Genomic DNA, 16,356 nt, shown 5'->3' with positions numbered 1-16,356 from the left:
TATTCAATAAACATTTCTCTTGTATACACACAACGCCGGCCCTCCTCCCCACGAAGAGCGGGAAATGACTCCCGTATTCAGCTCCACAGAGGAGCTAGCTATCCAAAGAAAACATCGTCGACAGACCTCTGACCGATAAACTTTTTCACAGCTACATTAGAAGCTACATAACCATTTTTTCCGGCGTTTAAAGAAAATCCGCCAAATATGACCCTATACCACATGACTGCCGCCGTGTGTTACCGTAAAACAGCACAACCATGTTTAAAGGAAGACCAACCACGTGTGCGGACCGTCAATTCATCGCTTATCAGGGACGACGGCGTTTCCTGGCTGATTGTGGCTCTCAAAAATGCTGACGCGCTGTGAAGCCAATGCCTACAGCCGCGGTCGCTCATTTCGCAACGATCCGCTTGGACGGCTGGTTTCTCTTGAGGTATGCTTGAGGGCACTGCATTATGATAACGCATTGTGGCGGTCACGTGATATCAATATTCTGCGGCCTTCCTTGAAACGCAGGGAAAAACATTGCTACGCATCATGTAACGTTTTGGCAAAAAAAAATGGATCCATCGGTTTGAAATTCCCACCACCACGCAATGACATGCCCTTGTCCCTATCTCGAATATTTAAAAATTCCATAATTTTCTCAGTTCATCAACAATTAGGCGCATTATAAAATTATCTTAAAGAACGCGTGGTGGCAAACCACGTGGCGTTACTTTGAGTTATTGCGATTAACAATTACTTTTTTAAATTCTCTGGTTCTGGTGACATGAAACACCAGGTGTGTTTAAATTATTCCCATGCCATCTTGAAGGCATGGTTGCCGCATTTTGACAGCTATTCTAATGTGACACTTATTGAGCATCTATTCTTGACGTGTCTGCATTAGGCTCTTCGAGCTACACTACTGATCACCGCGAAAAAACTGCTGCAAACGGGTCAGCATAATCTTCACTATAAATGCCTTTGCAGAATTTCATGTTAACGCTAATGAAAACTTTGTTGCATGGCCACCTAAAAAATTTACCTATAATCTACACTCTTCCGTAATTTTCAAAACTTAAGGAATCAAAGTGCTTACTTTCAGCAAGAAAACAGTAATGCTTTGTATTTCTTCTTTCTATATATACGGACCCAGAGATAACACGGAAGTGCTGTGCTTTATGTAACAAAATTTCTCTTTGGATAGTATGAAGTGAGTGATATAGATAAATATAAAAAATATTTACAGGTAAAAACAACGGTCAGTGCAGAAACAAACACATCAGCTAGACACATTCATGAGGGCATACATTTTTGCCGGTTCGTTTCCGGGGACAGGTTTTCACCGTTTAAAGCATCTGTAATATCAGCTCTTGTAGCAACGATAGCATGTTTTGCAAGTTTTCGAAAAGGTGTCGCCAATTTTCCTGGGACCACATGCCAGCACCAGCGATTACGATGAGAAGTATGGCGGTGCTTGTATAAAAAACCGATGCTTCACCACGGGATAAGGGCTCACATTCACATTGACATAATTGTTGTTAGAATATTTCGGCCAGTCGCCATGGTATATTAACGAATCATGCTGGCCACTCAGCACTTATAAACGTAAAGCGTTGCGGCGTTGGATTTCGATGAGTGTTTTTGTTGTGTGAACGCCGTTCGTTTTGCTGAACTAAATGCATGTTGCTTTTGCAGAGCAACACCACGGCCAGCAACCAGGCGCCCGGGCCCTGCTTACACTCCACCCCCCGGAGCTGCTTCCCCTGAAGCTCCTTTCCCATCTTTCCCTCCTGCCCCGCAGCAACCTCCTTACCAGCCACCCCCTTTCCAGCCACCTGCTGCAACACCGGCACCGTGAGTATCTACCTCTTAACTATGTGCAATCAATCAATACGCATGATCGAAATGTACGACTCTTGCCGAAAAAATAAGTGTAAATTAGTCTTCCACTGCTAGCCCTCGCGGCTATGTGTCTTTCCCTGCAACTGAAGAGGAAACACGTGGTCATCTAGTGACTGCATTCTTGAACTATTTTGCGAACACATGAAAAAAATGTTCGGCTTCTGACATACCGGAGTGCAAAAGTGTAAACGGGTGAATCAAGAACCGGGAATGGCGAGAGGTGAATCCTGAGTGCTGAAGCGAGTAAACAGAGTGATCATGCTTCGCAACAGTTTTGCCGAATATTCTATGAACGCGATTGTAACGCAATAATTTTGTAATGCGATGGGTGACCTTACATTGCGTCCATGAAGAATAAAATAGAAATTCAGTGTTCTAATTTACGTAACGCGTGGGTCGACTTCTGGTCGCAAAAATCTGGAGGAAAAAAGTTCACGTTACAGTGAAGTTATTACAGTAAGCTTGAATTTGATTGTTCTGCATCAACAATAGCTACCTCATATAGTCGCCCACGCGTTGCCCTATATGTCAGCATATGTTCATTATTATGTATTCTGACAGCAGTGCAGGTACTCAGCCCCATTTAGTGCGCTTCTTCAGTATACCTACAATGAATAAAACATTGCTTATGTATCGTCAAATATATGAAAAATACTGACCGGGGATAACAACACCCCTTCAGTTACTGTGGTATCACATAGGACGTACAACAATTGACGTTTCTCCGGCAACCAAGAGTGGCATAGCATGGCGCCTATGATATTTCCAGATGCCTTTAAAAGTGAAGTGCTGGTTACATTCAGTTGAAAGAAAAACGCATGTGATGTGCCCAGTATTATTTTAAGAAAGCACTCTATGTCTTCTACAAACCGTGCTACAAAGTTGATACACTCCAAATATTCAGCGCTTGTGTAGTGTTGATCATCTTTTCTCCGTCTTTTTTTTTTTTGCGCTGTTAACTTTAGTATCAGTCTGAATATTCATGCCGTGTCAGCGTGTCATCATTACAAATAGAATCGGGTTTGCCCACCTTTGCTACTCGATACCGTGTATCATCCCTATCTATTTGTAAAAATTATGATGATAGCTCGCTTAATCAACTATCGCAAATTATTCCCGCTGCCCTCACGCCACATCGAACTCTGCTCATGTATCAATTTGAACGCCCTCGTACTCGTACTAGTGTTTCTTCAGGTTCACTATTTTGCCGCACAGCCACAAATTGGCACAGCCAATACCACAAATAACCGCTCTAACCAGCATCCCCACATGCATGCAAAAAATTATCTGTGCGTTTCTAGAACAAACTAATGAATGTTATTTTTTGTTATTTCTACTGTTTTATACATCATACCCAATTATGTTCCTATATTTCTTACGTGCGTCGTATTTTATTTACACACTTATGTCTCTGTAATTTTTAGCTAATGTATAATGACTATATGAGTTCTCTCCTTTTATGTAATGCCCCTGTTAGGCTTGTAAGGTAATAAAATAAAATTAATATAAATGTGCCGTAAGAAGAAACCCAGTAATACTTTAATGATACGAAGTTGCCAACTATCTTATCCGAGTTTTTGCAAATCAATATATAACTTTCTATTTCGAAGTTTTGGTCAGTTGCGTTGCTTCCAATGTTGGTTAAATTTGGTTAACTAATCTTCCCTAGTTGAGCAATTAAGCAGAACTAAAACGTATGTGGCTTGCATCATCCAAAAGTCTGCAACACGCATTTGGTCACGTCGTCACAATTTGCGTCGGTATAAACTTAAACCCGGCCTAGGGTTCGTTGAAGTGCCCTCTATAGGTAGCGGGAAAAAGAAAATCTGCAGGCAGAGCCTCTAAATCAAGCCACATATACGCACGGCTCCAGCATGCAACCACCAAGACGCACATGCTACCCATGCCAGTAGTAATGTCAACTGTTGATGCGTTCAAATAGTAGTAAAAGTCAAATGCGGAATCCGCTATGTCATTCGGGCCCACGTTCCTAACGCGGTCATTGGGCTCCACTTACGACTCGAGAAATTTTTATTATAAAATAGCTGCATGGAAAGCTTAGACATGGTCGTAAGAGACAGCAACTTGGTTGTCATGAATATCTAGCCTTGCCTTCGCTTGCTTGGAAGCCTTGGAAGAAGTAAACTGCTTACATGACACCGTCCACGGCCTTTTTATAGGTGATCCGCTTATTTCCACCATTAAGCGCTCGTTGATAAAAAGCGGGCATTCTTTTGCCCTCAGGTGAATGCACAAACGAACTGAGCCTTCTCTCTTTTATGAATACACATACGTCATAAATATTGTGTGTACTGATGACGATGTACTACATGTCTCCACCGTTTCGCTTGTTTGACTTTCTCTCTCCAGCGCACCACGGCCAACAACAAGACGCGGCTATCGGCCCACGTCAAAACCCCGGAAAACGCTTCCGTATGTTTCGAACCGTGCAGTGTAGACTGTCCACCAAGAGCATGTACTACACAAGAGAGCGAAGTACTTCGCAAAAGTAACAAAATTCACCTAAGTTGAATAGTACATAGCTTTCTGTTTTTTTTCTTTTGCCTCGAATGCGAATGACTATATTTCTTATTCATTACCTCACTTGCATCAAAATGTGTAGGGTAGACTCCTGAAAGATTGAAAAAAAATATTCGCTGTTCTACCAGCGTGCAAGCACGCTCAGTCTTCCTAGAGTTAACCGAGGACGATTCGTCATTATTGCGGAGTTCAAGTCTCGCTCTCGAATCGTATCACGCTCCTGGTGGTGCTTTTGCAAGAACATCTTGTTGCCACGCATGGAGCTGTTCGTTACTGCGAGGAACGTACTTGTAAAAGTTACGAAATGATGACTTAAAAAAAAACGCTATTAAGCGGTGACGGGTGTTAAGTTTAAGCATTGAAAGGAGATGCTGGACGAAAATTTCACTTTTCCTTACGGTGTTTTACCAGCGAAATGAAGTCCCAAAGAAGTCACTACAAAGAAGTCAGCAAATGAACTCACTACATAGTTCAGGCACGTGAACTATGTAGAGTTCCGATGCCGCATTTCGTCCATCCGTAAAGCTGAACTAATCAAACCGGCAGTATTCTTTGTAGCTCTTCCAAATTTTTGCATCTACGAGATCTTAAAAAAGCTCCGTAGCTACTCGGGCAGTAAGTGAATGAGGACGTTTCGCATACAGTATCGAACAGGCTCGTGCTTTACTGCTCTAAACCAGGTCAAACAAACCTCTGACCTACGACTCTTAATTGTGTTCATATCGGTGTGTAAATACAATATATGTCTAAGTTTCCAGTATCACCTTCATCAGCACTCATCGTGGGGGCTTCAATCGTATATTTCATTGCAAGTGATTGGTATTCATTTGTCTGTTCTTTGTTTTCTCAACCCCTCCAGACCCAGACGTCCTTCACCCACACCTGCTCCTCCTTTTGCTACTGGACCTCCGTACGTATGATGCTTTATATGCAATCAACTTTTAACAGCTGGCAGAACATAACTAGCTTAGTCAATGACGGCGTATGTGTTGGCACCGGTAAAAAACACGCATAATAGTTTGCCACTTCCCCACTTTTATGGCATGCAAGCCAATGATCGTTCTTGTGCAGTAATATTCATATTTCACAGCATTTTTGTGAAGCATGAACAGGTCTTATATCATAGTTCGTTTACACGAGCAACTTCTTGCATTGGGCATCTGTTCTTACGTCATAGATTATCTTAGCCTGGTGGCCGGGTCATGGCCTCGTTGTGATTGACCCAAACATACAGGAGTCTGTTCAAGCGTTAACTTCGTTCGTAGCGACTATATTGGTTTATGTACAAATCATATTTCAACTTCAGAACGAGTACGGACAATTTGCACTCAACATTATACGACGATCAGGAAAACTTCAGTCAAGCCATTATATTAGGGTGTAGCTCACATCCTACCGACTGAGTCGAAAAATAAATCAAAGTTCCTAAACGTTGAGGCTCCCTCGCACCTTCCACTAGCACTGCTCGCGCCACCATTTACAACTTCTGTCAAATACACTAATAGTTTATATGATTTTTAGGTCCTACAACGAGGCTTTGATCATGCGAGACACCGTAGTGGAGTGCCTCGGAAATTAGCACCACCTGGGGCTTTTTAACGTGCACTCAAATCTAAATAAAGGAGCCTTCATCATTGCACCTCCATCGAAATGCGACAGCCACGACTTGGATTCTATCCTGTGACCTCCGCGGTGGCACAAAGCGAAAGGCACCCAATTGTCATAAATGAGGGCAATCTATAAGAATCGTCCGCTTTCCAGGCAGCACTACATATCTCTTATTTGACGGCCGCTGCTACTGACATCTGCCAAGAGGAGGACCATGAAAGAAATGCGACGCGCGCTATCCCGCCTACTTCGCCACAACGCACCCCTTTATGACTAGAGAAGGAGATGAGGGGAGACGCGTGCGTCAATTTCGCATCGTGTTTGCCACGGCTAAAGCTCATGTTTTTTGTGCTCCACGTTGTCCGTTCCAGCAACACAGAATATTCCATCACACGGTGCCCGTTGCCCCATTTCTTCGCAAAACAAACAGACATCCTGTTCCAGTACATCTGACGTTCTTTCACAACTGAAACATAGCGAATGACTGAGCCAAGGCAGCCACGATCAGTCGCGTCTCGACCTAATTAGATCGAATGTGAATGTGAATGAGCTTTTAGAGTGCCCTTACGACGATTGATGCTCCTGACCTCAAATAACTGTCTGTACAGTCCACACCTATACCGCCGCCTCCACCATCTCTTCGCTGCTTATGCCTCCACACTGCAGCTCCCTTACAATGAAAAATAGTGCAATAATTGCAGTAAAAGCAATCTATTAATGTACCAGAAAGAGGTAACGCTTTTTCCTTTATCCTGATGTCTGGTCCTGGAAGCGATTCGTGAGCTTAAAGCATTTACGTAGAGTAGTTGTAGGTAAAAGGATAAAAATGGCCAACACCTTGTCTCTCAGGAATTACAACCGCTTTCGAGAAAGTTTTTTGGCATGCATTTTTTAAATACTGAAAGCAGGTAAACTTGCCTTTTTGCGAATATGTCTTGTTTAACAGCCCTTTTTATAGGGGCATTTCTTGTGATGGTAAACCTTTTGCACAACGGTGAATGTTTTACCAACGTTATAGCAGTAGTTTAATGTCCGAAATTTTGCTTCTTCCGCGAAGAATCAGGACAATATGACGAAAACATGCACACGGGTCAGTAAGCCAAAAAAACTTTCTCGGCGATGTTTCTTGTTTCTGTAGTCTCGCAAAATAATGCTTTGGAAATAAGCAGCCAACATAAAAAAAAGCGACGCCTGTATGGCACCCTTATGTTCTAGAGCTTACGCCATTTCTCGATGACAGTCCTAATTCATTAAGTGACGTCCACAGCTAGGTCAAAGTAGAAATGGAGAAAAATAAGTAGGCAGGGGGCTTCTAACAAAATGCAAGATAAGCACTGGTCATTATGAGTAGCAGCCTGACTTCCAAAAGCAGGCAAGCTCCCCAGGAAAATGACGGAAGCTAGGAGGGCTGTCGACTTTTGCAAGTCTGCGGAGATAACATTGCCTCCGCAAGGCATAGCACTGGATTGATCGGATGAGCGTGGGAACAACCTTTGCCCTACCGAGGGCGTAGTCATGCGGGTGATGGTAATTATCGCTCAGACGATATAGTATACCTTTGCATTATGCTGTTCACTGTCGTAATTCTTCGCAAAAACATTATTTATTTGGTGGTAATATTTGCATTATTTTTTGTAGGACACGAAGGCCTTTCCCCACATACCCTCCAGCAGGGCCACCTCAACAGCAGTAAGTATGAGTTTGAGCCCACACGACGACTTTATTCCACCGGTAGAATATCATATCGCAGCGTTTTAAGTTTCACCGTACAGAATATTACGCGCAATGTGACACTTGAATTGGTCGTACAACTGTATTTTTTAAAACAAACTTAGCTTAGAATGCGATAGTTTTTCAATCAGCACGCTCACAAAAAATACTCCTTTAATTAGTGCAGTCAGTGGACTGTTTTTTATTTAACCTGTCCATGTTACGCTATTTTAAAACCTACAAGTGATGGATAGAAAAATCCTTGTTTTTCTGTCATCTATCCTCTCGTTAGTAAGACGTTGAAAGCTTTCAGCTACCTTGTACTTGAGTGCTTCCGCATTTATGGTACCAATGTCTAAAGATTGCTAAAACTTTTTTTTGTCATTTTCAAAAATTTCTTACTTAGTCAATACCACATTGCACAACTTTGTCAATACAATTTTTTTTTATGAAACACGTTTGGTTTGTTCATAGAATTAATAATTGCAAGTATGAAATTTTAGAAGCTTGATATCATGTTCTTCTGCATTAAATGGAACCCAAGAAGCCGATGAACATCACACGCTCCCTTCCACTAACTCAAAGTAAAGATATCAGAAGAGCTAAAACTTCCCTGAGCAGCAGTCGCCTCGTGCGTTGAAGTTGGTAGCATTTTCCATGTGAGACACTAATAATAACTGTCGTGGTTTTGATTCCTAATACTGCAATATGATAAATGAAGACGTCGTAGTGGAAGGCTCTGGAAATATACGCGGCCCGATGTTCTTTAATGTGCACTTAAATCTACGTGACTGACCTGTAACATTTTGCCTTAAGTAAGCCGCAGCAAGCTTACATAAAAAACATGGAAAACAATGAATTCACAAGTCATAACTCATCATTATTTGCATGTAAACCGCAGTCAGTTATGTTCCGTGCAGGAATTTTTTCCTTTTTTGGGAGAATTTTCGCCTGTCATTTTGAACCAAGGGGGAAAAGGGTATCCTGGTTACATTACAGAAAATTTAAGCAATAGTTTAATTCTCTCCTGGCGACCGATAATTAGCGGTCACAGTGCGTCTTTATCTGCTGAAACCGGTTCTGAAGCATGCACCACTCCAGCAAGGCCTTTGAGATTTGTTGCTGATATTTACACAGAGTGATTTCTAGTGTTATACGTGAAGCCCACAATGTGCAGTGTACAAACAGTATATGAATTAATAAAGTCATGCTTTTCTTTTACGGCAGAAGTGGCTAGTCATTATTTCAAAAGTCAACAGTACGTGATACAGGCGTAATTGTAATATGTGTGTGCGCGGATGGAGGCAAAAATTAGTGCTGTTGTGCAGAACATTTTTCTGGGAATTCCGTCAACGTTGGCAGGGGAAAATCCCCGAAATAGAAAATTTTCATGTCTTTGAATGGGATTTCTTCGACGTAGTACGCAGCATCACTAATCGTAGTGACATAGAAGAGTAATAAAAGCACTCATAAAAGCTTTGATTGCTCGGGCAACTTGCTTTGTCTGGGCATTGAATGCGCCACAGGGAAGAATTCCATTCACCAAAGCACGTCGTTTTCAATAACGGTTCAGCTTGAGAATTTTTTTAATCGCAACTGCTTATAAGCAGATGATCTGAAACGTCAGGCATTTTCTTCAGGCATCGCCACAAAAACATGCCACGTAAGGCTACAGGTTGTAAAGCATGCTCACACAGATTGATTTATATGTTGGGTTTGACGTCCCAAAACCACCACATGATTATGATAGAGGCCTTAGTGGAGGGTTCCGAAAATTTCAGCCACCTGGGGTTCTTTAACATGCACCCAAATTCGCACAGGAATGTTAGCGTATCGCAATCTAGTGTCTGCCTCAGACGAGGTAGGTGCATTGCCACCACGCCACCGCGCCTGCATGTTGGAAGCATTGTGAGCTTTGTTCTCGTGCGCAAGTGTTTTGTAGGTGGGCCGCTAAGTGTGATACTATCTCGAATTGCCGCCTGAAATCCGACAATCTTGTCGGCCCTCAGTGCGCTGTCCTTGCTCCATGTATTTGCACATAAATTATGTAATTTCATGCTTGTTAGTTATGTTACACAACCACACCAAAACAGCTTGGCCTATTTTTCTGAATATTAGACAGTATCTAAAAAGTCAGAAAGGGTGACCACACTTTAGAAAGAAAAATAAAGCGTTGGCATTATTTCTCTTTTTTCCGCGTTGGGGTATCTAGCTTCATTGTTTAACAAATAAATCCTAATTAGCGCATCCGTTAACATCAATACAGACACGGAAATAAAGGAAGCTTTATATACAATATTTTTCACTGCCAGCGCGCACAACACTTTTCTTCACTGAAGTTGCTTCGGCAGCATTTACTGCCTAGTTCACCCGGATTTAAACGCGAAACAGTTCATGTCTTGTGGAGCGAGAAATACAGCATCCGTTTAACGTTAAGATCTTATGGTAACAAAAGCCACGTGACGAAGTACTAATCTCATCATTCCATTTCAGTAGAAAGTAACCTGGTGCACATCCATTAAATTGCTCATGCGAATTCGGAAAATTTAATTGGCCCAAATCTAAAAGCGACCTGCTGCCTACTCCTGAGAACGTCACCCACAAGCGAAATGTAGGTGGTGCAAGAGTGACTTAGCACGATTCGGGCAACTGATCACGACTGGCGACCCGTGACCGAAAAACTACATCTTCCAGCTTTACTTGCAAGTACCCTAACTAGCAAGTTCACGAGACCAAGTGATGACATGGGACCAAAGCCCATGAGATGCACGTCGCAAGAGTTTGCAGTGAGGTCTGGGTCCGAGGTAACTGACAATGCGACTTGATGCAATTGATGAACATATTATTTATTGTCTGTGTCTTGAAGCGCTCACCCTTTTTAATGTGCTTTCGCACTCATTTCTAGACCTGCACCTTCATCAGTGCCGAGACCACCTCCTCCACCTACGGGCAGACCTTTCCCCAGGCCCCCACCGCCTGCACCCAGACCGCCGGTGTCCGGCTTGCCCCCGGCGTATCCACCCCCTCCTTCTTTGAGTCCTGTACCACCCACACGACCACCTCCCGCGGTGTCCAGGCCACCTCCACCCCCTGCTAGGCCGCCCCCACCACCTCCACCACGGCCCATTCCTCCTCCTCCCTCGAGAAGGCCGTCGTAAGAACTCTTTATACATGTTCCGCTTCCGAAGAACCTTTGGGGGGGGGGGGGGGGACGCCCATTTCTATTATGATCAGAATGAGTGCTGCAGGTTGAGCTGGCAACACTGTCATAAGAATCGCCAAAGAAAAACAATTAGTATGGAATGAAAAAGCACACAGACGTTATGAATAAAATGAAATCATGCAAAACGTAACTCCTGGAAAAACAAAAAAAAGAACTAAGCTGTATATTATGCGGGTTATCGCGCAAAAGGGACGATCTCTTTCTTTGTTATTCCGACTAGAAAGAGACTGCGACAAATATGTATTTTTATATATATAAGGCGGTATGTAGTGGCTTATTCCTTTCTTATCTAAGGCACCCGAACTAAGTGAAGAACAGGGCGGCAATGAGACCTACGGAGTATTGGCTGAGTGCCCACGCTTCTGTATTGCGTTGGTTTTCTTTAAGCATATATGTTATATGCAGCTGCAGTTTGAGCGCCGCGTCACCCCAGTATTTCACTTAGCCAGCTTCCGCACTGCACGTGATCGAACACATAGAGTGCTTCTTGGCAACAAATGTCAGTGGGTTTCTGTCTCATCGCTTCGCTCTTTCAGTCCTTCTCCCACTAAAAATAGCTGTGAGGCACAAAATATTTACTATTTCTGAACTTCGTGGCAGAGTTCACAGCAGTAACTAACCAACCGTTGCTGGTGACTTGCACATTACCTGACCAAGACTGCAGTCTGGCACGCCACACTAACCATACAAACCCATCAAAACGAGCTAATCAAGAAAACATTTTAGCTGCATACGACAAAGTCACAGTTTCAACTTGCCAATGAAGCACCGATATAGATACCAGTGCTATAGGGAACACCAAGTACATAGATTCTCACCACCTGAACTGCAGTAAGCAATCGTTTACTTACTGAACTGACGAGCATATATGTCATGCGCTCACAGGTCAGTATCCGCACACGCAAGCTAATATTTTTGACGTTCTTTAGTATTACCTACACCAACAAAAACTACACATTGATTTTAGTCCTAAGAGAACATGAGCATTCAAGCCGATGATGGTCAGGGCAACAAGTGCAATATGATTAAAAACAAAAAACCTTGCACAACATCCACCAAAAGGGTTAACTGCGATTCAGACGTTTTAGTGCGTAGCTACAGAGGAACTATGAAGGAATTTCCCTTCAAGAAACTGTCTTCGCAATTCGACGAAAACATTTTTTTTTGTTCAGGATTGAGGCCTAGATCACACTGCTTTCTACAGTTTTAAATTACCATGAGTGCTGTGGCCAACAGATTTTGGTGCCAATTATTAAACACTTGTAAGTGCCGTGACACTGAATCGGTCAAATTAGACCGTTCATTTCTGAAGGTGCTCTTGGACAAAAATTGTCCTACTCCGGCTTGTAGGCTACAAGAGGAGTCAGAATGCTTTTCAGTTCACAAGAACTTCGTCCGAAGACTTCATAGCAGCTTCATCCGAAGGCTAGGCGAATACCTTTCTCGGCCAGTCGCAACGCAAAATTCAAAGCCTCGATCTATTATTCGGGACTTCGCCAAACTTCCGCAAACAGAGAATTTAGTCCGGGACGGAACCCGTTCTGTAGCTAAATCTCTAAATGTTGGTGGTCCGCAAAATTTGTTGGGAGTGGGTGGAGGAGAGCAATCTTTCGGAAAACGGTGAACACGCCACTAATCGATGTGCGTCCTTTGTCAACCACGGACTACGATGCAACATTTTTTCGGCTTCCATTGAGAAGAAAACTTATTTAAAAGATGGTATAATTTTTTTTTCTAAACACGTTCATCAACAGTATAAGATCATGCAAAGTATCTCTCGCATTGTGAGCGGGTCAATGGTGCGATGAAGGCTGTCCTGCTGACCTCTAACAACGCGTTCGAATTCAAGACGACTGAGAGGGTGGTTTAGTATTTTGACATCATCAAAGATCAGACCAAGCATTTGGCTGAACACAAACCATTCTGAGCAAAAGTATTCGATCAAGCCTTTCGATTGCTTTAACAATCAGCAGCAACAGTTTACTCCGCAGGTCACTATAACGAACTTTGCGTTACACAGTTTATGAACGTAGTGAATGTATTGCTCACACTGCCGCTGCCCTCATACGTGAGTGCATTTCTGTGAGTGACGAAATGAAGGGCCTTCGAAGGTTGTGCTTTGCCTTCTCTGGTGCGCAAGTTTGCTGTTGGCGGTACTTACTTGTACATATTAACTATAGTTTGAAGAGAAACCATCGTATCGCCTTTCGGACAACGTGACAGTGACGCTGTACCATTGCTGGTGTGCCCCCCCCCCCCCCATAAATTCAACTAAAATAACACAAACGTGAGCAACATGCGGCTTTGAAAAGCAGCGTCTACGCAGCACTGAAGACTCAATGCTGCTGCACGATGCACTAATCGTGTCATGGTGCGGAAGTATTTTCCAACGTAGTCGCAGCCACTTTATGAAGAATTGTAGTTCTATTATTTCCCATAAGATTGAATAATTATTCAATAAAAACACGTATTCAAATGCACTTGAAAAGTACAACTGAAGCATTTGTTTTACATCAAGATCACCAAAATCAGCCACCTGCATCCCTAGTTCGTAAAATCTACGAATGAAAGTGTGAAGTTTCTACGTGTATCGCAGTCAAATGCTCTTAAGGAGTAAAGGTTAGTTTTTACAAGGCAGCCGCATGGTATATATGCCGAGCCATTGCTACAGAAAGCACGAGACAGATGGAGTACAGCAATGACGGTGAGCACTGACTTTCAATCGACCAAAATATTCGTAGCTATGTAAAACATTCGGTATATTAAAGCACTTTCGCAGCCGAATATAAAATCTCGACAATCGGCTGGCTATGAAGCAAAAGAAACGCGCTGTTGATGGGCCATTCAGCGAATTGAAAACAACGCGAATAAACTTGAGGGCGTACTGAAAGAAATAACCAGCATTTTTTTTTTTGTAGCTGTTACGTTTCGACGAACCTTTCGAGACCTCAAAAATGTGCCGTAATAGCCTGACGATTCCATATAACACAAAAACGTTACTTTTTGTCTTGGTAATGCAGAATTTCTGGTGATTTTTCTGCATGCTTTCAAATGTACATAGATGCTCTTCGCTGTAATAATGAGTGCAAGCTAGTGCTCCTTGTGACCGTTATATTTTGTTTTACCTGTATGTTCCTAACTCTTAGCTTAACGGTCATGTCACTGACTTGGGGCACGCTGAAAAACTTGACATGTTGCTGTCTCCCTCGAATTCAGGCCTCCACCCCGAGTCCAACGTCCCCCTCCTGCCTACACACCTCCAGAAGAAACCCCCGGCTACCCACCCTTCCAGGGACCACCTTCTAGACCACCGCCTACAGGGGCTGTGTATGTCCTGTAAAATTTTTCAATAATTGTAATCGTTACAATGTTAACTACATATAGCTGTTTGCTACGTCAGCCAGCCACTGCCGTAGCCAGCCACTTTTCTAGAAGTACAAAAACTCACACAGTCTTCCATGCAATAATTATATCATCTGCTGTAACAAAACCACGTCCTCATTATCAGGGACACCGCAGTAGATGGCTTCGGAAATTTAGCCTGTATGTTGCTCTTTAAACTGCGTTGACATTGCGCATCACTCGGGCCTTAGCCTTTCACCGCCATCGGAAGGGCCTCGCCGGTATCGCACCTTCGGGTGAGCAGCCGAGCACCGCGGCGGACCCTTGTGCATTCGCCTCGAAGGCGAAAGTCTTTTTGTGCATTCGCCTCGAAGGCAAAGTCTTTTTTCGTCTCACTGATGGCCCCTCTACCCCAGAAATCTTCCTTATACACCTCACCTGCCTTCGCATTGCCTCCGTGATCAAACCATCAAGCGATGATGCCATGTAGTGATGTCATCATGCGATGGCACGTTATATCCCGTCATGGTGACTTCACAAATTTTCATGATTCGTGGCGTCATCGTGAATTCCTATGTGGGCGTCGTCCCGTGATGACGATATTTCAGTGTGGGAATAGCGAAATTTTGCGTCAAATCAAATGAGAATCGAGAAGCGCCGAATGGTGGTCATATATGCTACACATATGTAGCTTTTTTGTCGCTTTCCAAACCGCATCTGAAGTTTTTGTAACTTTGTGTGACAAAATGAACCGAACTTCAAACTTTAAACTTCAAATATTGTATATAGACTACAAAATATACCAATTAAAATTGAAATACAGAACAAAGAAATGAAATCTCCTCACGTCCATGAGCATATATATAACGCGGTCAATGACTGATATTGAAGACTACGAATTGTCATTCAGAAAGCTAAGTTGTTTCAACAGCATTTCCTAATATGTATTATTTTAAATGGCAACAAAAATGTTGTGAAGACAAAAGAAAAATCGCAGAGAAAAAAAGTGATAAGAAAAAGTTTCTCAACCACAGCCTCAGCCACCAATCGCCTTTGAAAAAAATGGTACGGATCATTAGTACAACAATTTATTAGGTTGATTGTATATGTATGCTCAAACAACCACTCTCTTGCGATAGTTTTGCGCTTCGTACTGCATGGGTACATGATCGACAGATTTTCATTGAGGCAAATGTATGCACCTGTTCCTGTTATCTAAATAAATTTGGAACCTACCCCGCCATTACCAGATCTCCACCAGCCTATCCACCAGCGTCCTATCCACCAGGGGCACCTGCACCACCGTCGTACCCAGCCCCATTGCCGCCGTCGTACCCGGCTCCAGCGCCGCCGTCGTACCCGGCTCCAGCACCACCGTCGTTCCCGGCTCTAGCACCACCGTCGTACCCAGCTCCAGCACCACCATCGTACCCAGCTCCAGCACCGCCATCGTACCCGGCTCCGGCACCGCCGTCATACCCGGCCCCAGCACCACGTCCTACACCAACACCGTAAGTACTCCTCTATAGAAGTTGCCGGAACTTGTAACAAGTGTCTTATCATGGAACCTACCGAGAACCATCTTCGAGGTTTCGAATACTCGCAGTATATATTGTCACTGCGGTGAGACCGTGAGAGTGGTGCCATTTGTAATTATAAAAAGGAAACTTTTTATTGCGCAATCTTAAGCCCAGATAATAGTGTAATATTTACTGTACAAGCTGATGAAACAAGTGAAAATTTGAAGAACTCATTTTTCTTCGTTAGACGCAATATAATGAGAACTAACAGTTTTCTTAGTTCTCTACAAGCACGCCACACTAGCAATCCGATGATAGCGGTGATCCTGGTCGTCATTAACTACTTGGGAAGATCTGCCACTAAGAGAAGAGAGAACTCTGACGCGGGAAAATCTTGAACCAGCCGAGTTGGTTCAAGATTCAACAAGATAATCTAAAAATATGCAGCGCAATAAAAAATGACAACCAGAAATGAACACATACAAGCGCAACAGATTGCGCTTGTCTACTGTGTTTACT

General features: G+C 43.1%; 1 protein-coding gene across 50 annotated transcripts in view; it reads left to right on the top strand.

The window, feature by feature from the left end:
• Positions 1 to 16,356, top strand: part of LOC119161759 (uncharacterized) — a 230,137-nt gene that overhangs the window by 195,765 nt on the left and 18,016 nt on the right. For 48 of the 50 annotated variants that reach the window (XM_075880833.1, XM_075880818.1, XM_075880812.1 and 45 more), the window contains 6 exons: positions 1,687 to 1,845; positions 5,294 to 5,344; positions 7,681 to 7,731; positions 10,658 to 10,906; positions 14,192 to 14,302; positions 15,568 to 15,828. In XM_075880833.1, coding sequence (XP_075736948.1) covers positions 1,687 to 1,845; positions 5,294 to 5,344; positions 7,681 to 7,731; positions 10,658 to 10,906; positions 14,192 to 14,302; positions 15,568 to 15,828 — 882 coding nt within the window. The remainder of the gene's footprint in view (positions 1 to 1,686; positions 1,846 to 5,293; positions 5,345 to 7,680; positions 7,732 to 10,657; positions 10,907 to 14,191; positions 14,303 to 15,567; positions 15,829 to 16,356) is intronic. The other 2 variants (XM_075880845.1, XM_075880849.1) reach the window with 2 other exon arrangements.

Source organism: Rhipicephalus microplus, chromosome X (genome assembly GCF_043290135.1).
Source record: "Rhipicephalus microplus isolate Deutch F79 chromosome X, USDA_Rmic, whole genome shotgun sequence".
Lineage (NCBI taxonomy): Eukaryota > Metazoa > Arthropoda > Arachnida > Ixodida > Ixodidae > Rhipicephalus > Rhipicephalus microplus.
Note: the sequence above shows the minus strand (reverse complement) of the source record. Positions and strands in the feature narration are given on the sequence as shown.